The sequence below is a fragment of the Notolabrus celidotus genome, chromosome 13 (assembly GCF_009762535.1).
Source record: "Notolabrus celidotus isolate fNotCel1 chromosome 13, fNotCel1.pri, whole genome shotgun sequence".
Lineage (NCBI taxonomy): Eukaryota > Metazoa > Chordata > Actinopteri > Labriformes > Labridae > Notolabrus > Notolabrus celidotus.
Genome location: NC_048284.1, coordinates 12,087,339 through 12,115,133, shown reverse-complemented (window position 1 = coordinate 12,115,133; position 27,795 = coordinate 12,087,339). Strand labels below are relative to the sequence as shown.

The following is a 27,795-nucleotide window of genomic DNA, read 5'->3' as shown; positions in this document are numbered from 1 at the left end:
CCCAAAGCCAAATCTACAAGTATTCTCAATGTCAAGATTTAACATGATTTAACTGAGTTTGGCGCAGTTTAAAGGAGCTAGACATGTGAGATTACAAAATATTGTGAGAACTCTATAATATCATACAATATGAATAACGTATACAAAAAACAACATACTAACAACAGATTACTTTGCCTTTCTTAGGTTGATGTATCGTTTATTTGGATATCATTCCATGATTTTAATTATTCTACCCTGGATGAGTGGCCTACAAAAAGAAAGATTTTTTTTTTCTCAGGTTTAAATAAGCTAGATGTTTGTAATTAAGTCCTGCTACGGGAAAGTAGGACAGCATACTTAACAAACTGAATAGCTAAAACTCACTTGTGATCAGCATGGATCAAAGGTTTGTGGTTGTTTATATCTATATGATCTGATATACAGCCAGGGGTCCATGCATGATGTTTTATTTTGAAATTGACCAGAGGCTACACGCTGAAGTCTGACTTCCTGTCTGATTTGCTCTGTTCAGCTTGACTCCGATAATAGACTAGTCATGTATCTTTAGCTGGGCAGAATGGACGGACACTTTCGGGACGTAGCTAAGACGCTTTTCAGTGGAAACACGAGCATTGACTGTAGTGGACACTGATCAGTTCTGGAGTGTAAGCTTGCTGTTGAATCAGCTGGTTAGAGATGAAACTTAATCACTTATCTAATCTGACTCTTGATTTACTGTATACTGATGACTACCACAAAAAAAGAAAGCTGCTGTAACTTGGAGCTTCTCTCACCTCCACGTCCTGCAGAAAGACTCGAGCATTGAGGAAGGACACCTGAACCGGAGCGTTGAGCTTGGCCTCCGCCGTGTCCAGGAGCTCTCTAAGTGTCGTCACAGCCTTTAAATTATCCTTTCTCCACTTCTCCAGCTCGTCTACGTGGGCATACTGCAGCAAGGGAGGAATCATTTAAACATTAGCATTGATTTCACTTAGAGATGTAAAATGAGGGAAACTGAGGGCTGTTCATAAACCCTGGCTTGAATCTCAAACATGCTTTTGCAATGATGGTCTGTTAGTCTGGGAACAACTTATGATCTTCCTTTTTAGTGATGTTGTATTTTGATTTCTTGTATTCTTTTTATTTGTGTATTAATTGCTACATTTTTTATATTTTTTTCTTAACTCTACCTCTTCTCTCTTTCACTCTTTAGTATTTCTTCTGCATTTGTTTTGTCTTTTTCTTCTTGTTTCAACTTTATGCCAACTGTACCATTTTCAGGGGATTTATTGTTTAGGGTTTTATTGCCAAATAAATATCCTGATTTTTGCTTTGTAAACTTTAATATTCAGCTATATAAATCAAATATTGTAATGAATTCCACCTGTTTCCTTTTTCAACCCTCCTGTTACGTTAATTTCTCTGGAACAGCAATAATGTGCCTGGGTCAATTATACCGGGGCATATATTCAATTATCCAAAAGTGTCAGAACCCCAAAATATCTCAATACACATTTTTTTTAAATCTAATTTTTAACTCCATTACTGGAGAGAATTAAAGAATGATCTTCAATTCTCACAGATAATGGTTCAATAAGGATAACTCACACGTTTTTCATTAAAATCAATGTTAAAACGTCTTTTAATGTACATTGGAAAGCCCTAAATATAAATACAATAGTTTTACATGACAAAGATTTTTTTGTTTATTTTATTTTATATTTAGATTTTTTAATGAAGTGATGTTTATACATTAACACGACACCTCTTCTGTCACATGCTGCCCAGATTTTTATGCTGTATTTAGCTAGTTTGGCTAAAATAGACTTTAAAAAGGGTAAATTTGACCCGCAACATAACAGGAGGTTTAATGACTAAATTAGCTAAAAATACAACAACTAAATGGAAATATAGGTTAATCCAACTCTAGCACATACTGCATGGATTTTGGGGGTATTTTCAAGGTGTTTTTCTTTACTTGTTTGACTTTGAGGAAGAGGTCTCTCCATCGTCCATTCAACAGAAGAAGCTGCTGTTTGAGTTCAAGCGACATGGTCTCGTCACATGTTTCAATGAGAAAATTCCCTGCGTCATTCATGGCTGCATGTTGATCCATCCAGTGGCTGAGATTCCTGAAAAACTCCTGAAAGAGAGACAGACTCGTTGATAAGACGGATAAAACAAAACAACAAAGAAACAAAGAAATCAACAGAAACAAAGAAATACTCAAAGAATGAGTTTCAGAAACAAAGACAGCGGCTCAAAAAGAAACAAAGAACGGTATTCAAAGATAGAAACAAAGAGGGGACAATAAAAAAAACTAGGGTAATTAGCCGTCTAATCCTTGGTGGGGTGTGAATCTGGGGTAACCATGGTAATGTGACAATCGGTGTATCCTCAGTGGCTTGTTGTAAGTCAAGGAGATCATTTGATACTCGAGTGGAGACTGCTAATAGGATGCCACTTAAAAGACTGAATGCTTGAAATTAGGCTGACGTAGATTTGATTTGTCTTACTTGGAGGCAGCCCATCAAATAAACACATCTGAGGGGATTCTTAATCGCTCTGAGATAAGAGTAAATGTTCTCAACAATAACAGGAGTCACGTCTTCTCACCCGTTTGGTGTTTTCTGTCTGACCCAGAGCGTCTTCTGCGTCCTCCAGCCAGGCCTGCAGGGAGGCCACAGTGGAGCTGTACCTCTCCCAATTACACAGCACCTCCTCCAGCATGCTCCTCACACTGCGCACCTCCATGGACAGACTCCTCCACTGGGTCACCACCTCACGCATGAACCTGCGCACTCCCATTTCGCCCTCGTCCACTGAAGGAGAGAGAGAGAGCAACTTTAATGAGATGAACAACATCAACAATGACACAGCAGCAATGCCTCAACAAGACTCACTGATACAACCTCAAATACTCTTCTTACTGCTGCTGATAACAAGACCACTCACAGTAAGAAGTGTTTATAAGTCATATCACACACATACTTGTCTTGGATATTAACAGAACGTTTTTACAATTTGTTTATTATAAGGATTTTGTTGGGTTTAATCAACACAATGAACTGATAAAAAACTGACGGGAAAACAAAACTGTCTCCGAGCCCAAACCACACATCCACTTTTTGAACAGTGACTGCAAATCATTACATCCAAACCTGAGATACCATGTAAGAGTCCATTTTTAATAAGGTAAGGCTTAAACACTTTTTTGTACACCAGTCTATCCCTAACATTACCTATGGAGCTTAATCCCACATAAAATGTAAGTAGTAAGTAAGATTTATTTATAGAACAGAGGTTACATGGTGCTTTACAACAACAACAATAGAAAAACATTAAAAGGCAAAACAGAGATTGCAAATACATACGAAACATGACATAAAAACAGACAGATTAAACAAAGGCAAGTCTAAACAGATAGGCCTTCAACTGCTTTTTGAACCTGTCAACAGTGTCCACAGTTCTCAGTTCCAGAGGGAGACTGTACCAGAGTTTAGGACCAACAACCTGGAAAGCACAGTCTCCTTTAGTTTTTAACCTGGTACGAGGCACAACCAATAAACCCTGATCAGAGGACCTCAGAGTCGTGCTGGAGTTATAAAGCTTCAGCAGCTCCCTAATGTAGACTGAAGCCTGACCATTGAGTGATCTGTACACAACAACAAGAGTTTTAAACTGGATCCTACATTTAACTGGAAGCCAGTGCAAAGATATGAGGATCGGTGTAACATGAGATCTCCTAGATGATTTGGTCAACAGTTTAGCAGCAGCATTTTGGATCACTTGTAGGCAGTTCAAGGATGCATTGCTAAGACATGTAAAGAGAGAATTACAATAATCCAGGCGAGATGACACAAAAGCATGTATAATCATTTCCAGCTCAGCTGTGGACACAAAAGGTCTGAGTTTGGCGATATTTCTTAAGTGATAAAAAGAAGAACGAACCAAACTAATCACAAGCTGGTCTAGGCTAAGGGCCTGGCCCATTTGGACCCCTAGATTGCGTAGGGCAGGTTTAACAGCAGAGAACAAAAACCCAAGGCTTCTCTTCACCTCTGGAACAACATGGTTAGGAGCTGAGATAAGAACTTCAGTCTTATCTGAATTGACCTGAATGTAATTCTCTGCCATACAACGCTTTATACAGTCCACACAATCAAGCAGGATAGACAACTTAATCCTGTACGGTTTGTTTAAGAGCCTAGAATCCTGTGTTTGATGTTTAAATGTTATGTCAGATGTAGCTATCTCTGCATTTTGTCTTCAGTTGTTTTGCTGCAAATGGGGCTACTTTGATACAAAATCAATTTCAGACTTTTGCCCAATAATAAAGTCACAACAATCAATTCACCTATCAAATAAATAATCAAATGGATGATGCATGCATTAAGAAGCTGCAGAATAACTTTCTCATGTAAGCTAATTTTAGAAAACTCTATGTATCGGGTGCTGCCTTGGCCAAGTGGTAAGTCGAGCACCCCATGTGCAGAGGCTGTAGTCCTCAACGTGGGCTGACTGAGATGCATGCCTTTGCGGACGAGCCTCTGACCTGAAAAACTCTCTCTACAGGGAGATGCAGTGTCCTCACTTGTGTGCTCCATTTTATTAGTAAAAACTCTCTGGTCTCACAAGGCCTGAACCACAATCTGCTGTCAGCTGTGTGGTGTTAATAAATGAGTCCAGCACAAACAATGATTCAGTTTCAGATACACATTAATCAGGAGGCAGTGTGCCTTTAAAAAGTAAATCAAAGTTCTGGAGCTCCTCGTCTCGCTCAGTTTGCTTTAACCCCACACAGGGACTTAAAACAAAGATCTAAATTTTCTCTCAACCAGCCAATCAGAACCAAGGTGCTAACTATCAGAGAAAACTCATGTAGGGATGATGACGGAGGGGGTCTCTTTAATTGTTGGGTCGACCAATCAAGCCTCAAATGTCCTGATTTTCTCTCCACACCTCACTAACACTGCTCTGCATACCCTAAAGCTGCACAACCCTGAAACTTAATGAAACCAACAAGCTAGTTCTGATAGCGCCCAGAGACCTGCAGAAGTGGAGCAGCCCCTAACTCGCAAATGGGGTCGTATTCCCCACTGAGAGCAGCGAGTGGAGGAACCTCATTTAGCTGTAGCCTGCAGACTCGCCCCTTCTACCAGGCTGTAAAACCAGACAGAGGAAAATTGCACTGGTAGAGAGAAAACCTTTGTTTTTAAAGTGTGTGACAATCCAGAATAAAGCTGAGATATGTGGGCATTTTAAAGACATTTGGTGCCACTCAATTTAACATAAAAGCAGCTTTAAAAGAGCCTTACAGCCAACCACTACTTTATGCATCAAAGGATTTTTAGTATTCTTTCAGTTACACCTAGCCTGCCATTATTTGACAACAATAACAAAGCAAATGTCCATATCGTATGTTTTCAATACAACAAGATGATATTTGAACCTTTAATGTAAATTATCTCATATATATATATCATAACATCAGCTGACTGTGAACATCTTAACCTCTCACCTGAGCTGTCGGCATTCACATAAGCCTCAGCAGCCCGTTTCAGCGACTGGAACAATGCCTCGTATCTTTCAAAGAAATGCTGCTTCTCCACGAACGACTGATGAAGACAGGATGAAAATATTAGCACAAGTGATGTGACAATGAAAAGAAAATCATCAAAGATATGCTTCAATCAAACTATTAGTTATGTAATGAGCAGACAGTTGTTTTAATGACCATGGGGCTTTAACCCGGCTATACTTTTGCATGAACCACCATGAAAACATTTTTTCCTGGCTTTTATAATCTGCATTCAGCAGGAGCCCAACAGATTACAGAGCTGGCTACTGAGCTTACAACATAGTTGTGGAGCATCACTTCCACAGACTCCTGTCGGCCATATTTAATGATCCAGGATTTGAGCTTGGCCTCAGTTAGAGTGAGGAAGGCCTGCATGTGGTGTTGGTTCTCCAGGTATTCCATTCTGGCCAGGTGAATGCTTGAAGAGGTGGAGACGAAGTTCATCCTACAAAAGACAAGAGTTTACACAGGACATCAGAGAATTTGAAATACAGCAAAGTGAGGTAATTTTAAAAACATCAGTATGCATCACAATATAACTTCAGATACAAACAATAAGATGAGTTCCTTGTACCTCTCAGCCATGTCTTGCAGCTGGTCCGGGGGAACAGGGACTCCATCAACACTTCTGTCTTTATGGATCCTCTGAAAAACCTGCTGGTGACTTTCCAAGCTCTTTAACACATCCTGAAGAGTGCAAACACACACAGCATGTCAACACAGGAAAAACAAACAAAAAACTTGTCCAGACGAAACTGACAAATTTTCAAAACTTCTTCAAATGCATTTGTATTACACGCTGTGGTATTTTGTGCTAACCTTGTGCTGCTCCAGAGCTCTGTGGACCGTGTTGGCTGTGGCATCATGAGCCTGCTGGACGACAATCTCATGTCGTAAGGCATCTTCGGCCTCATGCAGCCACGCCCCGACCGTATCCAGAGGTGTAGGCAGAGACCTGTCCAGGTGGAGATGCCAGTCCAAGAGCTGGAATCAGGAACACAGATGATGATTATGATTATTTATTACATTAACTTATTGCTGTCCTCCACAGACCCTCTGGTCCCATGTACAGAAACAGTGCTTGACTTGTGACTTGTAGCATGTATATATGATGGATGTGTTGTAGATGTTAAATGTTGTATGGTAAGCTATACATGAATTGCGCTTCTTGGGATCAATAAAGTTGTCTGAGTCTGAATCTGAATCTGAATCTGAAACAGAAGAAGATGTTGTGATTGTCCAGCACAATTTTTTTGGGGGGGAAATAGAGAAAACAAATTAACCTCAGATACGATTACAATCAATACAGGCAATCATAAAATCACAAAATATGCTGCATAGCTAATTTGTATGGATTGCTTTGGCTTCCTCAGTCTGTGTCTTAAATTAAAAAAAAAAATTGGATCAGAGAAGACAAATGCAATCAAACTACAACCTCAAATGAGTCTCTGACAGTCACGTTAAGTCTTAATCAAAGATTAAGCCTTCCTATCTTAGCTGATTTTAACTCACTTTAAATGTAAATTTTAATTGTATTTGTAATATATTTCTAATTTTCCTTTCCTTTTCTGTTTTATGCTTGTCTGAATGTTTCCAATGCTTTTAATATTTTAATGTAAAGTACATTGAGTTGCCCTTGTGTATGAAATGCGCTTTCCAAATAAAGGAGCCTTGCCTTGCCTTGCCTTGCCTGAGAATCTATCTTTTATTCTCACCCTTTTAGAGAGTCTTTCCCAAGCCTGTTTGACCAGAGCCTGATCCACAGTGAGTATCCCATCCTTCTGTGTGGACTGTAAAGCCCCCTCCACCTGCTTCCGCCTCATCTCCAGCTGGACACGAAAGCTCTTGAACAACTGTAAAAAAAGAAGGAGTGCTATCTGTTTACTGTCATGTGTATAATAACATGTCTGAAAAATGTGAGGACGGTTTAATATACAGACATTATAAAGTCATCTCTGGGGGTCACACACTCCTTTGATTCATAAGATCGGCTGCCAATTGCCTCTGAATAATGTCCCTCCCTCTGATTTATGATTCCCAGAGTCGTCTGAATAATGTGCTGAGAAAACCGGGGATATCCCACATGCTGCTGAATATGGAAAGTATCCCCAGGCTTGGTGGAATAAGCCAGATTGACTGAAAATATGACTGCTGCTGTCTGATCCCCACAGTGTAATGCAACTGATTAAGCTAATAATAGGAGCGTCTGTGCCCAGTGTGCCCAGTTTAAGCTGTGCACACACACACACACGCACAGACACACGCACAGACCCACTAACCTGGTACTGTTGAGCGAGATTGCCCTCCGTCTCCTGGGCCTGTGTTGCGTCTCTTTCCAGCTGGTCGAGCCACATTTTGAGCTCCCTCAGGCTCTTTCGCTGCTCTCTCTGGGAGGCCACGATGGTGCAAGGGGTGGCAGGGTGAAAATGGAGAGATGGACAGATGAGGAGGAAGAGGAATGGAGAAATAAAAAGCAAGAAAGGGAAAAACAGATACAAGAAGGTGATAAACCAGGAGAGATGATGGCGGGGTGGGTGACAGGACGGAGGGTGACAGAGAGGACATGTGCTGTTAAACATGTGTTTCCCTAATCCTCCCCGGGTCTCCCTGTAGGACAAAACGTCAAAAACCCACAGCTGCCAAAAACACTCAGCTTAAACAGCGTACTTTGACTAAGACCCCCTACTAACATTTCCATGGATTTTAAGTTACCATGACGACAATATTATGCCGCTGAAAAGCTTGTGAGACGGTCTATTCAGTTTGAGCGCTGTTCACTCCGCCGTCTTTGAGAATTATCACTTCACATTAGCTCCTGTAGGGATATCAAACTTTATTCTCTATGACAGCAGAAGACATTAAAACAGATTAAAGTGAAGGAGACTTTCATCCATTATGTTAAACTCACCAAAGCTTGTGTAAATCATTTCACAGGAAGTGTTCAATCATTATCAGTTATTTTTTAGAAAAACACACTTTGTTGTTTTTTTATGTGAACACAAAAGAGCCAATTTAACTCCATTCAGTAAAACTGAATATTCAGGATAAACATTAGCGAGTGTTTGGGAAATGTCAACACAGGACAAAGCAGGAGTGAAACACAACAACCACAGAAGCATCATCGAGCGTGTAAAACAACAAAAACACAGACAGCCGAACAACACAACACCGCTCCTGTTAACCTTAAAAACCTCTATTCACAAGCTTTCCATCAAGTACGCTGTATCAATGCACGCTGCTGACGCCAGAGGCTTTCATTGTCATGCTAATGGAACCAGGAGCCATAGCGCTAGGTGGTAACGTTAATAAATGGTAATATCACGTCTTATTATGCCGGACTTCCTTTTGTTATCAGCTCAGAAACCCCTGAGGCAGGAATATCACATCAGGTACAATAAAGAGCTAATATCAGCATGTAGGCTCTATTTTGACACGGAAAAACAATATTTAATCTCATCCGTACACTGTTAAGTAGGCCATGATGCTGTAATCCAATAGAAGAAGCTGAACAAATAAGCATTAATCAAATTTATATGGAAACCATGAACGTGCATGGATGCTTATTGCATTGAGCGGCGGGAAATGATGGAAAACCTGCCCCTGGGACCTTTAAAGTTACTACATAACCTACCTCCAACATTTCCTCTATATCGCGAGGGGCAAGACCATGCTGTAGGTCAGCAACAACAACCACAGGAAAGCAGACACCACACAAAAACACCAAAGAGAGAGAGAGAGAGAGAGACAAAGACAGAAACGAGGAGAGAGATGTGCAACAAGGAAAGACATCACAGGCAAGACTCTACCAGATCTAAAGAAAGTACTGTGTGTTCTAACCTACTTTAAATGTCACATAAGGAGGAGGTACTGCATCAGTGCAAACTTAAAAGCCTAAAGGAAAATGAGTAAATTAAGTCTAATAACTGCTCTGACATTAAAACAAGCTTCAGATAATATCTAAATAGGCCCAGTTGTTCACACCTCACTTTAACAGTTACAAAACAAGACTAAACTCTGTCTGAATATATATCATTAAAGTGTTAAACATTAACTGCGACATCAGAGAGACACAAAACACACAAAGAGACATAAAGAGAGAAGATGGTGTTAATGGGGAATCTAGACTGAGACACATCTGACAGCTGGTTACCTCTTCTTCTTCGTGCTGTCCATCTGAATCACTCTGCTTTCGGTCGGGGTGATGCTTCAGGAACTGGGCTACGTATGTCATAATGGATTTCTCATCCGGCTTGTCTACATCGACATCTAGAGAGAGAGGGAAATTAATGTAAATTGGAAGTCATATCCAGTTAAAGCAAGTAGAATCTATAGAAACATCCTTTCAGAGACACCAAATTGGCACCTTGAGTGAGAACAACCTTCAGCACTTCAGATCAGAGTCCAAGTTTTGTTAGGAGGTTCCACCATGCTGCATCGCATGGCTTAAAGGGCCTTAATTATACTGATGTCAAGCATGATTTGTCAGGGTTCATTGTGAAGGGCAGGCGTGAAGGGGCACAGATGGTGTTTGGAAGTGACACCGAGGTGCACATCTGATCCTGTCATAGATATCTACAGACTTATCCTGAATAGAAAACAGCTCTATTGCAGAGCTGATTTGATGCTGGTTCTTATTTCAACCAAGACCTGTTCAGATCAGATCAGGTTTCCTCATCTTAATGACAAAGTTTCTATGAAATCACATCATTTACCCTCTGGGTCGAGAAGCTGGGGAATGCCGAGCTCTTTCTCAGCCAATAAGAAGGCTTCCTGCAGATTTTCCTGATTGGGCCTCCCCCATACGCGCTCCATGTCTACTACATTTGGCCGAAGGGCGTTGATGACTGCAAAGAATGCAAGCCCTGTGCGCCAACTGGGGCCGAAGTCTTTCACCTCAATCCCCAGACGTCTAAAAACAACAGAACAAGATAGTGAATGCAGAAGAAGAAGAAGAAAGCACACTGGCATTAAGAGGATTAAAAGTTCCTTATTTCTTACAATTGGTTTGTAAATCTGTGAGGTGTTTCTCATATTTTCACTTGAAGAGAAAAACAGTTAACATGTAAAAAAAAAAGGCTGCATACTTGGTGGCTGTGTGCTGGACCCATCTCAGTAAGGCCTTCCTGGCTCCGCCCTGTGAAGGTGGGAGGGGTTTTCTTTTGACAGGTGGGCTGGTTGTCTCAGTGCTGCTGGTGGAGCTGTCCAGTGAAGAAGTGCTGCTGGATAAGGTCTGAAGTGCTGGTAGGCTACTGGTAAGTTCTTCAATCTAACAAGAAAAGAGAGCGGGAAAATAATGTACCCTTTTTATTTATTGACCACAATGGAGGGAACACCTGTTGGGATTTCACAATGACGCCCAGGGACCTTTTTGTAGGTCTTGGGATGGTAGGTATGCAAAAAGAATTCCAAGTATGTAGGTGAAAGTAGCTTTGAGGGGCTGGCCTTTTAAGTCATTAGGGGGCGCCATGGAGCAATATTGTCACAAAAGCAATGAATTCCTAAATTTTACACCATGACTGACTTTGGGACACACTTTGGTGAGTTTTGGTCCACATTGAAGCATGCAAATGTGGCTTTGAAGAGGCTGAAGAATCCTAGCAATCCTTTGGGATACAATAGGACCTCGCCGCCACTGTGTTTCAGTGCTCGGGCCCTAATAAGACTCCCTGTTGGTTTTAGGATATGGGTGCAAGAGGCTTTTTTGTGCGTCCTGATACCCCGAATGAGCATGTCCGAAAGGGTGCACGTAGCTCAAAAAAACCTCTATGGGGAGGGGCATTTTACCCATTTTTTTAACCCTTTAGGGGGCGCTGTGGAGCAGATTTTTGAATTTCTTGGACGAGAGCCCCAAAATGTTTCATCTGATTAGGTCTGGTCCACATTCTATTTGGCCCTTTCTCTCTTTTACCATCTTTATAAATATACCATGCCAGTATTTCTTTATAATCCCACTGACAAACTTACAAGCTGCTTGAGAACCAAACCTTGATGACAGAGGGTAATCATGAGCCAAATTACTGTTACATCTTACCCTTTATAATAGTTGTGTGACTTGATTTTGTCAAAACAAAACATACCTATAAACCACTGAGGGGCTGCAATACCGGGAATCACTTAATTGACTTTGTTTCCCTTTGTGGGTTTAATGAATGATCCAGCCTACTCTCTGTGCAGTCATACTCAAACTGGTTTATATACAATCATACAGTCTATTTCACAATAAAGCCTCTGTCAATCTACCAGCGCTTATATCCATTAATAACTTACATGATAATCAACAGGCTCAATAGTAAGCCACGCAGCAACGTTCAAGAAACCTGTGTGCTTCCCCTCTGTAAGCAGCTCACCTGCCAGTGATTACCTCATCCTAGTACACATGCCACCTACTGTGTCAACAAGGAGGTACAACAAATCAAACATTCTGCACACAATGCATGCATACAATTATGGCTCTAACAATAGTCTTTTTGGTTAGTTGGTTTGTACAGCTGATGCAGCACCATTATGCTGCACATATAAAAATGCAACTTTTTGAGCAAAAGGCTTCAAATTTGATTTATCATTTCACTTTGATGGGTCCATATAAATGTAGCTCTAGCGAAAGTTCAGACAGGAAGACTATAAAAGCAATCACAGCAGTTGTTTAACTCTCCTCTCCCTCGTTCAATAGCTCACCCGCTTCCAGTTGCATGCTCCGGAGCTGTCATTGGTTAATCAGCGGTGGCTGTCATGCAATAGCTTAGTGGCACGCCCTTATCGTCAGCCTATCAACTTTCTGCTGTCTTTTTAAATGTGTCCCTCACTTCAGCTAGTTCCTTCTTGCACTGATGGTGCGCAACCCTCCACCTCCCCATCTCCACCTGGTCTCTGCAGGTCTTCAATTCCTGGACTTCATCAACCACCACCACCAGTGTCTGGACTCTAGGGGAAATTCTTCAGCTGCCAAATTCACACATTCTACGCTCACAAAATTATCCCCATAGAGTCCTTACACCAAAGATTTCTGTCAAGTTTCAATATTCATTAAGTTGTAATAAATAACATTTAATCTTCAAATTGTGTCTCTCCTGATTGAAATTAAATGTTAATATTCAAGATGAGTTCATCAGAGTTGTGGTCTGAGCTGCATTTCCACAATGTGAAGTTGAAAGTGTTGGGGTGAGAAGGCAGAGGTCTAAAGGACACAGTATATAGATGCTAAAGTTACACCTTTAAACACTCCATTGTCTGCAGCTCTGATTCTACCGAATCGCCATTCAGTTGACAAATGATGACATATTTAAAACCCTCCAGCCTCGATGATATCATCAATCAAAAATACATTATCAGTCTTCAGCCCGGCCACTTGGTCAGTAGTTGAAGATTTATTGCTTTGCAGACTTAATCTTCCTCTGTTTCCTTTCTTCTGCCACTAACTCGAGTCTGCCAACAATCTACTCCAAACAATCCATAAACATCCCAGGAAATGAAACACATCAATATGTCAGTGAGTGGATAAGTTAATTTTCCTCTGTTGTATATTTCCTTTATTTAATTTGAGAATGTTTGCTGGAGTAGCAGACTTCTGCATGTGCTGATGTTGCTAAGAGACTGCAGGATTGAGATTGAGTTTTTGTTGATCCGTGCATGTCTGAAAAGCCTGAGGTAGCAACTTCTCATTTTCTGTGAGGATGCTCTCCAAGATGGATTTCTCAAGTCTTAAATTCCTCCTTGGTACACACTGTAAAGCTTTTTGCAAGCAGGCACAAAAATATGGAGTCATGCAAGTTTACAACTCTAAACCAATTTTGGTATTTGCTGATTTCTTGTTGAACTATTAGCAGCCATGTTCACAGCATAGAATTCAGTTGGAATCAGATTGATCTCCCTTTTTGGGCTTATTACTTATGTTAACCCTCCTGTTATGTTCGTTTCTCTGGAACAGCAATAATGTTCCTGGTCAATTTGACCCGGGGCATATTTAATTATCCAAAAGTGTCAGAACCCCAAAGAAACCTGATAAACACTTTTTTTTATGTCATTATTAACTCAATTACTAACCATTTAAATCAATATTTAGTGCAATGGTGTTCTTTAATCCTCACAGATCATGGTTCAATGAGGATAACTCACTCGTTTTTTGTGAAAATAATGTTAAAACTTTTTTAAATGTACATTGGAGAGACCTAAATATTAATACAATAGTTTAACATGACATAGGTTTTTTGTTTATTTTATTTACATGTTGAGTTTTATTTAGTTTTTTATGAAGTGATGTTGATAAATTAACACGAGACACCTCTTCTATCTCATGCTGCCCAGATTTGTAATGCCTAAAATGGACAGAGTTGCAAAGAAACCATTAGTACTGGAAACTTCTGACCCCTTTTAGCCTCCACTTTGACTGCCGGGTCAAATGGACCCATGAACAGTGTCGACATAATATAAAGATGCAGGGGGGGGGGGGGGGTTAGAAATATTTTATATGTTGATTACGCTAATTAAGCCAAGCAGAAGAAGTTTCATACCGAAAAAATACTTTGAACAATTTAAAAAAATATTTATGAAATTAAAATGGGTCAATTTGACCCGCAACATACCAAGAGGGTTAATCGGTTTTTTCAACTCAGGGATAATGTGCAAAATATTTTCTGGGATTAAACTAACTTGAGGGAAGTTACCTGGAAATAAAGGATGATGGTCCACACCAACCCCAACACAATTGAAGGCCGTCCATCGACGATGTCTGTGGAGTTGATGTTTACTAGTTTGATCTGTAACAAAAACACAACATTCATACGTCAATGTCTAAAAGCGGAACCTCATAAATACAGAGATTGTGTTTCAATAAATACTTGTTTCTGTGTTTACACTTCATGCATAAGGATTGGTACAAATAATTTACCTCTGTATCTTACATGTGTTTACACAAAATGATCAATATACAGCATGAGTGTAATCCTCACGACTACAGGATGCAGATAATCCTGACCCCCTCCATCCCATTTCCTAAACAAACAAGTGCAGTAACGTCATGAATACTGACCGGAGATCCTCTGTACGCTGACTGGAGGGCATAAAAAGAAGAAGAAGAAAGCAGCAGAAGAGAGAGAGTGCATTTAGAGGTGCTCTACATGTGTGTGATTGAAGCAGGATGCCTCATTGGGTGTGAGATAGCAGCCACTGTAACATCTCAGAGGTGAGATAACTTGGAGTGGTTGGCTGAGAGGAAAGATCTATCACTACTTCACAGGCACTGAGGATTATATCCAGCAGAGATGGTCAGAGAGAGAGAAAGAGGGGTGCAGGGAGCGAGAGAGGCAAGGAGAAGAGCAGGAAAAGGGAAAGGCTGTATGTACTGATATGATGAAGTATTCTATATTATCACACCGAGGGTTATATTACAGAGGCCCTGGAGCACAACAGGTCATGATATGGTAATAAAGCAAGTAACTCTATATATGTGAACAAGGAGGGAGGAGAGTGAGGGCAGGCGAGGGCGGAGTGGGATATAACTGATAAGGATGCATGCAATACATCAGCTTCATATTAGAAACCACAGCAGGTTACTCCTGCAGCTCGACACAGCGCCGTGGAGATGGAAATGTTAATGGATGTGTTTAAAGCTTTGACTACATCGACATAAAGACAACACAGATTCAGCGTTCATAGATATTTCGCTGATAGAGGTTCAGGACTTTTCCTTTCCTTTGAGGCAAATTTTCAACACCATAAATTATCTTTAACGTCTGCAAGTCCATGAAAAACCAGCTACATATCCATGACAAAGTTTACAATAGAGTATCTTAACTCAAATTTATGACAAGCTTTGGGGTTTGATACGAAGTAAACATTTAATCCAGTTTTGTTGACACACAGGTAAAATGTTAGCCTTTTATACAGGTATTTATCAAACAAATTCTCTGGACTTTTCCAAAACTTTCTGGGTTAATTTATTTTTCCAAAACTTCTCCATACATGGAAATGTCACATTCAGATTCCATGATTTTTCTATGCATTTCATAACTATATAAACCCTGCAGACAGCTATGAGATAGGAGTTATGTTTGTATGAATAATGTATGGTTACAGTAAAATTAGTTTTAGCATCTCAAAGGGGGCAGCTTTTCTTCGTTTTGTACCAATATGAAACCACAATTTCCCAAATGGCGCAATAACACATCAACAACTACTACTACCTACTCATTACATAGTTTGTTGTATTTGTTTTTTTTAAACCACAGTTTGTTCTAGCTTATTTTTAGAGTTTATTCAGGGTTTTTTCTGTCATATTTTTGGGCTTTGACGCCTTTATTTCAGAGGAGAGGACAGGATACAGTGGATAGAGCAGGAAACCAGGAGAGATAGTGGGGTAATAGTATGCAGGAAGAGGGCCACAAGATGGAATCAAACCCGGGCTACTTGCTATATAGGCGTGTAACTTAACCATTAGGCTGAATCCACACCCTCTTATTAGTAATTTTAATCTATTCTGCTTTTACTGAGTTTATTTTATCTTTGATGAATAAACTTCTCTCTCTCACAGTGTTGAAGAAATGTTTCTATGTTTAAATTTTTTTGGTTTTGGCCATTAGACAGGCAAAGCAAGCCCTGTTGCGACATCACATTGGGCTCTCTGCATTTTTGGAATCATCATCTACGGTTTAAGTGTTAAGAAGATATATTTTGTACGTTTCAACAGTTTGAAATATGAAGATTAAATGGTGAAGTTTATATTTTACAGAGCTCAAAAGAGAGGAAGATGTGTCAGGGGCAAATAGGCTGGGAGTCTAAAGCTAAATGTAAATACAGTCTAGACATACATCCAATTTACACATAGAGCTTATTTACATTTAATTTTCTACACACACAGATTTACACAGCCACACACACACACACACACACACACACACACACAGAGGCATGTATAGCATAGTGCCCAGTCTCATCTCATCTCCAGACTGCAGATTAACGGCGTAGGATTTATGGTGTTAACCCTGTCACACTGGAGGAAGACAAATCAATGTCCCTGCAGACGCCAGCTCATATACTTATGGCTTTTATTTATGTATATCCAAGGACGAGCTGGGAGAGGCTTTGAGAATGTTTTCTCATCAATGCTCGATGCAATTAGATGGTTATATAGTGGAAAATGCATTGAACATGAATGCACGTAGTTCTTTCAATAAAGCTGGAGAAAGTTATTGTATGTTTGTTTTTATAGAGATAATAAATTGAGGAACACTGGATTTATGAGAGTGCAAAGGCTGCAGTGACGCCAACAAGTGTGGTGGATTAGTTAATTTTAAACAACTGGTGAAAAGGTTTTTGTGTAACTTTTTCTGATTTATAGGTAGACAAACAAACAAATGAATACCACTTTTTAAAAGATACAATGTAAACAAGTCAACAAAAGGTACACCAAAGCAGAGAGTATTGGTTTTTGGTTATATGGGGGATGTGAGACGATGGAGGGTAGGAATAGGAGGCGGGGGAGGAAGGGGAAATGGGTCAAGCAAGGTCAGGATTGGATGTTTGCACCCACAAGGCAACAGCTGAGTAGGGAGAAGAGCAGAGGGGGGAAACAGAGAGGGAAGATAAAAAACATGAAAAGAAGGCACTGAACTCTTACCTTTCTACCCTCAAGGAAGGTGAGAGCTGTGCCGATATTGGCGACCCAGTGGATCCTCTTTAGCTTCTTGCCCTGCTCACATTGCTGGAAGGAAGAGGGGGAACAATAGAGGAAAAAGAACAGAGAAACAAAGGAGGAATGATGGATAGTGAACATAAAACAGTAGAAAAACAAAGGTAAGGCATTTCAAAGCTATGATACAGGTGTTGGTGTTATGATGGAAGATCAGGCTTATAGAGCATAGACGCTATCAGCAAACACAAATACAGCTCGAATGGATAAAGAAATAATCATCAGTACGGTGAGAAAGATGGAGATCCAATCAGAGTTGTTTGACTATAAACACTTGGATCAATAGGACATGGACAGCTTAGACTTGAGGCTATATTGGTCAAGTAAATCCCAAAGATGAGTGTGTGTGAGTCATCACCTTTGTTGAGTGTGTTTGTGCACTATGATCTGTCCTCACTAATCTGCTCTTTCAAGCATCCAAATAAAAGCCGATCAATGAAAACTTCCATCTAATCGTGGCTCACTTCACATGCATGGTATTTAGCTTTTTCCAGATATGTGAAAATAACACTTAAAGTAGCAGCAGCTCTGACTGTTATTACGTCAACACCAAAAAATGAATGACTCTCTTTGTTATTCCTCTAGTTGGATCTTTGTGAAATCAGCTCAAGTTGATATTTAATCCTGTGAGATCAGAGGATATGCAGTGTTTGAAGTCTGCGGCCGAGTCACATGCTGGAAGAAATGACCATGAGACTCACCAGTTTCTGTCCGGAGAGGACTTCCAGCAGGGCCAGCAGCATCACACCGTCCTTGATGTCCTCAAACAGGTCAGTCACCATCAGAGGAGGGACATGCTATGAGAGAAAACAAACACACCATTGAGCATTTATTGTGCAGATGTCTTGACTTTATTCTTTTTAAACAATGTGCAAAAACAGATCACACAGAAAAGATGTGTGGGATGGTGAAAGCTTTTGTTTTGGTTAATCCCAAGCGGCAACCTCCAGTCTCAAACTATGAAGCTCATGCGGAAGTGTTATAAACTGAAATTCATTGACAATCCGCTTGAGGCTGGCTGCAGAAACACCGGAAACCACATAGACACCAATTCAAAAAAGACGATCTTTGCAGCATTAATAAACATGTTTACAGCCTGGTTCAAAAAACAGCTTGGCTCTACGTAGATAATTTCTCTATCGGCACACACTGTACGGGTGCTGAATTTTTTTGGAACGCAACGGTTCAGAATATATTAAGATTACGAGTTTTTGCCCAAATAAGGACATGACTGACTTGACTCCCAGACGGGGACACATAGCTGTTGACAAGGAGGCTCAAACTCCGCCTCTTTACGTCACACTCTGCCTGGTTGAGTTACGCATTTCCAATATGGCTGCCACTACGTCCATTATTTATACAGTCTATGGTTAATCCCAATAATTCAAATGGATTTAAGAACCTACTGCATATAACAACATCAAAACACTACGTCACATACATAATAATGTATTTTACACATGCGTCATGTTTAACAATAATAAGCGACATTTGTTCACTACTTGTGTGAGGTAGTCAAGAGCCTCTGGGAGCCTCTGGGAGTCGGTCATTGACAGTATTAACGAAATAACAAGACTAGGGATGGGCATTCCAAGCAAAAATACTATTCAATAGTCTATTCAACGGGGCCCTGGCCTAAGGGCCCCACGTACAGAGGCTACAGGCCTCGTCGCAGAGGTCGCCGGCTCGATTCCCGGCCGGGCGACCATTTCCTGCATGTCTTCCGCCGCTCTCTACTTCCCACATTTCCTGTCTCTCTTTAGCTGTCCTATAAAATAAAGGCAAAAAGACCCCAAAATATAACTTAAAAAAATAATAATCCATTCAACGAATATTCGAATAGTCATCGTCTCAATATTATAACTGAAAATCCTCGAGATATATGTATTAAACAAAAAATACTGTGGCCCTGAAGTGCAAATCACAACGGCAAATCAGGAAACCCTACGGCAATTTAGAAGACACTATGGCGGGTCACTGGTGGCCTAGCGGTCTAAGCGCCCCACATACAGAGGCTACAGTCCTCGATGCAGGGGTCGCTGGTTTGATTTCCTCCGGTTGACCATTTCCTGCATGTCTTCCCCCACTCTCTACTCCACAAATTTCCTGTCTCTCTTAAGCTGTCTTATAAAATAAAGGCAAAAAGGCCAAAAATATAACTTAAAAAAAAAAGAAAACACTATGGCACTCATATTTGGAAATCATGTAAACCATGTCCTTCCAGGTCAAAGGATAGACCAGTCCAACCAGTGACGAGTCGAGGGTACCTATCTCTGGTTTGGTTAATGTCGTAGTGTTTTCTGATTTGCTGTTGTGTTTTCTGATTTGCCGTAGTGATTTGCATATCACTGTAAAAAAAGAAACAATATATATGGTGTATATAAAGGGCATTTATAAATAGGTTTCTTGTTCTCGAGCATATTATGTGAAATAAACTCAGTGTTTGAATTAAAGTTATAAGCTCTAACAAAGCTTTCACAGTTGTCTGAGAATGCAAAAACATGGGATTAAAGTCTTAATAGCTCTCGCAATCTACATAAAACTATAAGGCAAGACGTAGATTTTCTAAACATTATCCTGCTCTGAGTGGCACAGGAAGTAAATAAACCAAAGTACAAAACCTTTATTACGCTGTGAGACTTTAAATTCGGCTTCTGAAACATGGATAAAGAAAATCCTGTTAAAAAAAAAAATACTTGAAGCCCCAAAAGAGTTTGGCTGTGCCGAGTCTTACTGACAGCCGGAGTCAGTCATAAGCGGAGGCTCAGCAGGATCTGAATGGGGGTCTTCAAATCCTAAAATATGCTGATGATTTCAAACTGTATCCCTCTCATTGACTTCCTCCCTGACCTGACACAGGCTTCTAGAATCAGGGAAATCCACATATCTCAGTTTCTCGCCGGCGCCACATCAAGGATTTCTCTTAAAGCACAGTCACATGCTGGGGCTGAGGAGAGGGTTAGGGAAGAAGGGGTGGTGGTGGTGTGGGGGGATGCAGACGGCGAGCCATTCACAGGGAGATTAGCGGCGAAGGGGGTGAGGGACGAGACGCGAGGAGAGTCGGAAGCGGCTATGTGTGCACGTGCAAGCGGAGTGCGTATGTGGCGAGAGAGGGAAACATACAACACCCCCATCATCATAGATACACTATAAAGGGCTATAATTGAGTGGAAAGAGTGGCAGAGAGAGAAATGATAGAAGGCAAAGAGAGAGGGGACGCTAACCTCACGTCTTTCAAAATTAATTACCAAACACAGTGGCTCTCCTCACTAATTCCTCTTCTAATGTCATTTCATGGTTTTGGATATTAGAATATCCAGACAGCACTTGTGCCCCTATCATAAAGTGACAGAAGAAACACTTGCAAAGGCTCCTTCAAAAGGATAAATGATATCATGAGCTAATTGAAGTTAAATTTACCTATTTGTTCATTATAATCCAAAAGCTAATGAGGAAATTTCTGACTAATTACAAAATAAGAAAGTAATATCCATTTCCTCTGCTCAGCCACATGAGCTAAAAAAAATAAATCAAGGGCTTAATGAGCTAATTACATATGAGTGTCTGGGTCATAATTGATTGTGAGCTGAGGAGTTTCAGGATGTGTGTCTGTCTATGCTCTCTTGTTATTCCCTTGGTTCGCTCGACTCAGTGGATTCCAAAAGATCAACAGCAGGAGAGACATGACGGGAGGGGCAGAGACAAAGAGAGAACTGATGGGTTTCATTTTGAGTTGCAATACATCCAGTTTGAAGGAGCACTTGATACCAGAAGTCTTTTGTCTGAATCTTTTGAAGGTAAAGGACATAGTTTGTTCATTACATGATGTGAACATCCATAACTTTGAAAACAATGAATGCTATTCTTGGAAAAAATCCATCTTTGGGCCATGCAAAGGTATGATTGTTCTTTTTAAAGGTCTCATGACTGCTAGCAAGAAATGCATCACACAGAGAAGACTGGAGGTAAACACTGCATAGGCTGCCAAAATAAACTTTACCTCCACTGAAAGATGATGGTGTAAACGTTAATGCAAATGTTAAAGCAACTGTGAGCAGTTTCTGGTTGGTGTTGATTTTGGTGATCCCTTTGGACACATTGTTGTTACCAATCTTGTCCTCCCACATTTAGGTAGGATATCAGACCAAAAAGTTGTTTCATGCTTTCTCTTGATAGACAAAACTATCACTCTTTAGTTGTGTCCCAGTTCAGGGGCTGCATCATTTGAGGGGCACATTTGAAGACCGACTGCATCACAGCAGTGTATCGAAGGCTTCATATGCGGACAACAAATGATACCTACCTTTCACAGCCCAACATATCCCATGATTCTTTGAACACCAATTCAGCCAGATGGTGGACTCTCAAATGGCTGAGAGTGCATAAGTATTTGGTTTCAAATCAATAGAATATTGCACAATACAAATGTATAAAAAAGACAGGCGCCCAGATATGTCACGCTATCTTTGGAATGATGGTAATGTTGTCAAATAGAGAACAAAGGCTAGCAGCTTTTTAAGGCTGTACTAAGGCAGTTCTAACATGTTCACAATAAAAATGGTAACATAGTGATGTTGAGCAGCTGTAATTCACAAATCTGTGCATGCTAGCATTGGCTAATTAGCACTTAACATGTTCGTGTCTGTAAATGTCGGGACTGTAAGTATCAGGACTGGTCCAAATTCAAATCCGGACTCAAAACCTACCTATTTACAAAGGCTTTTAACCTATAACTTATTGATTTTTGTTTGTTTTGTTTTGTTTTATATAGCTGCTTTGCTTTCCTTTGCTTTTCTATTGTATAATTTATTTTCTTGTAAAGTGTCTTAGAGAAACTTTTGAAGCGCGGGGGTAATATATGGAGACAAACTACCACACACACTCAAACCCACAGGCAACTTATAGTGACCAATTTACCTAACAAATCCATAACTCATTGAGTTTTTGAAAATTAATACCTGAGAATGATCAAAAACAGATTTTCTTTTAAAAAGTCACTTAAATAAATGTTGATGACTTTCTCATAGATGTTATTATGTAATCACTGTTTTGAAAGTCTTTGTTTTATTAATTTTTGGTGCCATGTGTTTGTGACAATTTTGTTTTTGTTTCCATGATTTTGTAGTTTAATGCTACTCATCGTTTTTTTTTTTCATTTTCATTCTTGATTTTTATAAATGGCTGTTATTGCATCTTTGTTTTATGGATGACGAGTGATTTAAAAAAAAATAATTCTTGTTTTTGTTTTGTTGTGTGGACCCCACGAAGACTAGCAACCACAATGTGGAAGCTAATGGGGATCCTAATAAAGAAATAAAGAAATACCTGCACTGAATTATTTGGCAATCCTCTGCAAACAGTTGTACAGAAATTTTAGAAAAAAAACGTCTGAATGGTGACATGAGAGGGAAAGTCAGGGAGATATTAAAGACATAGATTCATCCACTGGGGATAATGACTGTCTGTATACAGTGCCTCTGCAACCCAGAAAAAATACTCTGGCATTGGGCCAGCCTACCGACCAACAAACAGACATTGTCACTGAATGTTATTTTTACTGGAGGTAGAAAATGAAAATTCAGAGCACAATTGGCAGGTTGAAAATTGAAAATTATGAAGAACATCCTCACGGCCAAGTTGGCTGAACCCTACTTCACGCACCATGATGTGCTGGGTTTTAAATTCAGCGTGCATGCAATGTGTCCGTCCTTCGCTATCCCTGCTATGAAGAAAAAAAAACGAGGGATGTGGGGTAGGAGAAGGAAAGTAAACACTGAAGGAGGAACTGGAAGCTCCGCTTTACTGCTGCTGTAATCTCTAAGAACACTTGGTTCAGTGATTACTGTACTAAAGCTGTTTGCCTGGAAAACGCCTGAGTGACGAAGAGACCTCTGCTGCTCACACCGGCCACTCCGTAATTAAGCTTTAACCCTCTCAGAGAGGATTTGTCAAAATGGAAACTTGGGGGCCCTGCTCGCTAAATTCTCCCCCCTTGTCACTCCACTGCAGCGTAGGGTACAACTTTAAAGCCTTGTATTCGCTTGAGAACAGAATTACATCAACTGGGCCAATATTTGCAGACTAGATATATTGTTTTAACACCATATATGTGACTATATTGACTCAACAATATCTTTGCCTGAACAAATAAAGGAAACATACCTGCTGCTCTCTTACAGTTTATACCTCAGGTCTATAAGTGGTGACTTAATCTGGTGAACTACTCCAAGTAATGAGAGTCATTAATCTTCTGTATAAATTACCAGCTTCAATACGTCCTCTCGTAGAAACTCTTTGTCAGAGCTCATAAGACTTCTTTTGTTAGACCTGTGGAGTGGAAAAGTGAGGGGGAGGGGTGGGATAGTGAAAGGAAGCCCTTACGCTGTGTCTCCACTCACCTAACGATTAATCACATACCTTTAGGCGCTGAATTAAAGACCTGTGATAACTAGAGTGGCCTAATCATCTGCATAGCCAAGGGCATGATCTATCCTTCTGAGAGCAGAGCTAAACCAACTGTTTAAGCTTTTTCCCTTTCGCTATCTTTACGTCTGTCTCTCACACTTTTCATTCTGACTCATGGGTCCCTTTGAAAAGCTCTCTGTAGAGTATTTATGAAACCACTTCAATCCTGCAAAGTCTACTGAATGACTTTCTCATTGAAACAGATCGTCTGCACAAGCAACTTTTGGCATTTATTCATCACAAATCTCTACTAACATTAACCGAGCTGCCATGAAGACCGGGTGCATTTTTTGAAATACAAATCGTCAGCCAATCAGTGTCACTATGGCAACGCCAGGCATCGGGTGAAAGGGCAAGCCTTTTTCATGATGGGCGACGAAGAGGAGAGCAACTAATTTGATCAACTCAGTGTAGAGGCAAGAGTGGGGAACAAACACTGTTATCTCACTGACAAGGTTGTGATGGTATCACTAATCTATTGATTAGCTGAATCAGTTAATTAAAGTGGATGTCACATGACATTCCTGGATCTTTGAACAATTAACTTGTGTTTCTGTTACAAGAATTCGGCTGATGGTCAACCAGAGTAGAGATGTATGCGCTTAAATGAGTGAACGTTGTCACCCTGGTTGGTCTGTACCAGAATATGTCAGTTATATGACATATTAATATTTCTATTATTGTAGGCCTAAAATGCAGGTCACATGGTCAAAGCTGTAGTGCAGCCACCTTCCACTAGCCGGGGCTGTTGCTTCAGTTAATGGCTAGTGCCATAATGCTATAATTCTCTACACATAGACTATATAAAATATGGACGTAGTATCCGTGACGTCACCCATCTGTTTCTGAAGCGCTGTTTTGATGCCAATCGGCAGCGGCAGCCATATTGCTGCTGTCAAGTGATTGTGACATAAAGAGGCGGGCTTTGAGCCTCCTAGCCAACAGCTACAGTGTTCCCGCCTGTCAATCAAGTCAGCTGTGCCTCTCATTGGAAGACTCTTAATATCAATATCTTTAAAATTGACGCGTTAGAAAAAAATTCACCCCCCTCACAGTGTGTGCTGATCGAGAAGTTAGCTATCCAGACTACACTCATCTTTTGTACCAGGCTGTAAACCTTTAAAACTTAAACTTTATTTCTGCTGTAAGATCGTCTTTTTTTAATTGATGTCAACGTGGTGTCCCGCACTTCCGGAGCCAGCCTCAAGTGGATCCTCGATGAACTGCAGTTTTTAGCACTTCTGCAATGGACTCATATCTTTAGACCAGAGGTTGCAGCTTGGCTCTACTACGCGGATGTAAACAAGCACTGGTGACAGACAGCATATTGTAAGAAGGCGTGGTTTGGCAGTATTTAGATCTAAAAAATAAACTGGTATCAACTACTTGATCGGAGCAATGCATACCCAGTACTTGCATGTGGATGTAAAGGTGGACCGCAGGCTGGTGTTGCTAGCTCTGCTAACTTTAGCCTACTCTGACAAACCAGTTTGTCATTTTTTACATGTAGACTCTACAAGGTGATGCTGTGTGAAATGAAAGGTCCTAAATTTTGACTGTTTTATGAGTGTTTTCTTACTGTTAATCCAGTCAGCTAGAAATTAAATTTACGATTAAATTGTTGTTTTGGAAGATCCCAAAACCAGACATCACAATTATTGCCCACTGACTACTTTTCTCTCTCTTTTAGATATTCTGATTGCAAAATTCTTGCCGTTTTAACATCTGCAAGGTAAACGCCTTATTGATTGCAGGTGGTTGCAAAAATACTTCAGACAGGGTGAAACCGCTGGCTTGACAAGGTCTGAAGGGAACTAACTCAGCCTGAAAGCACATTATCTATGACACATAACAAATCTGTATTCAGAAATGTTTTGTTTTTGGTGAACTAAACTAGCTAGCATGCTTACAGCCTATTTACTAAAATGATACACCTTTTTTTTTTTACAAGTTCAAAAACATATTTGCAAAATTGACCAAGCTATGCAAGTACGTTGTTGAGCGTATGTTTTCTCAGCTTGGAGCCTTCGCCAGGCAACCCACAGAACCTCAATAAGGTTGCAAGTATTATTTTGGCAAAAATCCTCCAGTAAACAGCACATTTGTGTTTTTACATATGCTTTAATGTGAATGTTGATTTTGAAATATTCCCTTATTCCCTTGCGCGTTCTACTTCAGTTTTTCTGGGGTTCCCTTGGGGGGCTTTTTCAAGCATTAACAATGAGAAAGACTGCGGCTTGTCTCTACTGCCTCAAAATAACTCAATAAATAAACTATGTGTTTACCTTGAACATCGTCAAAAATTCAAGGATTTTGAGTATTGGGGTTGGGTGTAATTTTCTGCTGGCACGGTCCTGAGACGTGATATTTAATATTACGTCAAGGTTTATTCCCTCTTGAGTGCTTTTCAAATGAATTTTCTGCTCCACGTCACCGTGGTTCAAGGCCTCCACAGCTGTCGCAATCAAATAGGAAACCTTGAGAGGAGCGTTACAGATTAAAATAACACTTAATTGTGTTACCCCGTGCCATATTTGCCCTGTCCACCCCTTCTTGACACACTATTCAAGCATTAATGGGTTAAATTGGGGAATGTAATGCAGTATAATACAACAATTACATGCATTTGATGGCATCTCAGCATGCAGCTGCATCAAGTGTAATTGTTTAGTTTAAGTTAGGGATATACTGCTGTGAAGGTTTATTGAGGTGGTAAATGGATGGTAGACTCTGAATAAAAACTCATCTCCTGAACAATCTAAATTGGTCCACATTGAGATAGAGGGCTTATATGTTACCAAGGCTTCAACACTGACAGTAGCTTGAAGGAAATAAGATAAACAGTGTATTTAATACTGTAATGTGACAGTCATAATGAGAGGGAGAGAAAATCCTGGCTACAAGCAATATGGGATTGGAGGAATAGGAGGGAGTATGAGAGTCAGGAAGTATGACTGTGCGTGTGTGTGTGTGTGTGGTCTTAACAAGCATAGTCTGTCTCATGACCAGCTCTACAGCGTGTTTATGAAAGGCGTAATCACCATAGTGTGTGGAGTATAGAAGAGCAGAGGGATTCAAAGTGAAAAACAATGAAACAGGGAAGTTTTCAATCCACAAACACCAGCAGCATTGTTTGCGTAAAGGGAAAATACAATGTTGGCATAAGCAGTGGGAATAAACCAGACTCTCTTACCTTTGCCAAGTGGGAATTGATCCATTTTGTGAATGTCCTCTTCTGCACTGCCTCCTGCTCATCTGTAAATCAGAGCCCAGAGCATCACTATCAGTCACATGCAATAATAAACAAAGAGGGAATTAGAACACAATCTTCTCATTGTCTATTGTTTAGAGGGTTGATTTGGTTTGCAGAGCTGGCTGCTGACTTTAATTAACTTTGATATTATTACTTTCAGTCTCATGTGTCCGTGCACAGTTGCATGATATCATACCTGACGCTGACGTGGCAAGAGAAGGAGTTTGACATTTAAAGATGGCATTTTCAGGAGCTGGACTCGTCTTTGTGTGGACAGAAAAATCCTGCTCTCAGAGATGCCCTTTAGCTGATAGAAGGGCAGTGGTTCTTTCTATATGATGACATGTCTCCCCTTATGATCTATAAGAGGATTGTATTCACTGCTGACCACAGTTTAAGAATGCAATCTGCAGCTTAAATACTCTGAAAGGCAACATATAACCAACCTGACATAGGGAAGGGCATTCTTTGTGGTGGCTGTAGTGATAAAGCCCATTTAGTAAAGGCACAATCAATAGCATAGATGTCTGCTGACGATGTCCCCTAAAAAGCCACTTAGCTTGAATGAAGACCAGACATAAATCAGGCTTCGTCAATCAAAGGCGCAAAAGAGGAAACATAGAAAATAAACACTTGCACACATAGGGAAAAAAATAGTGTATCACTGCAGTAATTTATGGGAGGAAAACTCATTATTGCTTTCTGCCCTTGCAAAACCAATTGTAACTTCTGTACTTGTAACATCAGTAATTTACAAATTCATGTGCAGCACTCACATACATCTCATTACAATGGGCACAAAACAGATATATAGTCCACCTGGGAATCTGA

General features: G+C 40.3%; 1 protein-coding gene across 1 annotated transcript in view; it reads right to left on the bottom strand.

Moving 5' to 3' along the window:
- The window catches only part of syne1a (spectrin repeat containing, nuclear envelope 1a), a 202,749-nt gene that overhangs the window by 145,710 nt on the left and 29,244 nt on the right, over nt 1-27,795 (bottom strand). The window contains exons 3-18 of the mRNA XM_034699221.1: nt 26,905-26,966; nt 17,948-18,043; nt 17,175-17,258; nt 14,224-14,316; nt 10,648-10,829; nt 10,276-10,472; nt 9,714-9,829; nt 7,843-7,950; nt 7,279-7,416; nt 6,383-6,547; nt 6,138-6,250; nt 5,840-6,008; nt 5,504-5,600; nt 2,599-2,804; nt 1,961-2,125; nt 777-929 (exon numbers count right to left, since the gene is read on the bottom strand). Of these exons, the coding sequence (XP_034555112.1) occupies nt 777-929; nt 1,961-2,125; nt 2,599-2,804; nt 5,504-5,600; nt 5,840-6,008; nt 6,138-6,250; nt 6,383-6,547; nt 7,279-7,416; nt 7,843-7,950; nt 9,714-9,829; nt 10,276-10,472; nt 10,648-10,829; nt 14,224-14,316; nt 17,175-17,258; nt 17,948-18,043; nt 26,905-26,966 (2,144 nt within the window). The remainder of the gene's footprint in view (nt 1-776; nt 930-1,960; nt 2,126-2,598; nt 2,805-5,503; nt 5,601-5,839; nt 6,009-6,137; nt 6,251-6,382; nt 6,548-7,278; nt 7,417-7,842; nt 7,951-9,713; nt 9,830-10,275; nt 10,473-10,647; nt 10,830-14,223; nt 14,317-17,174; nt 17,259-17,947; nt 18,044-26,904; nt 26,967-27,795) is intronic.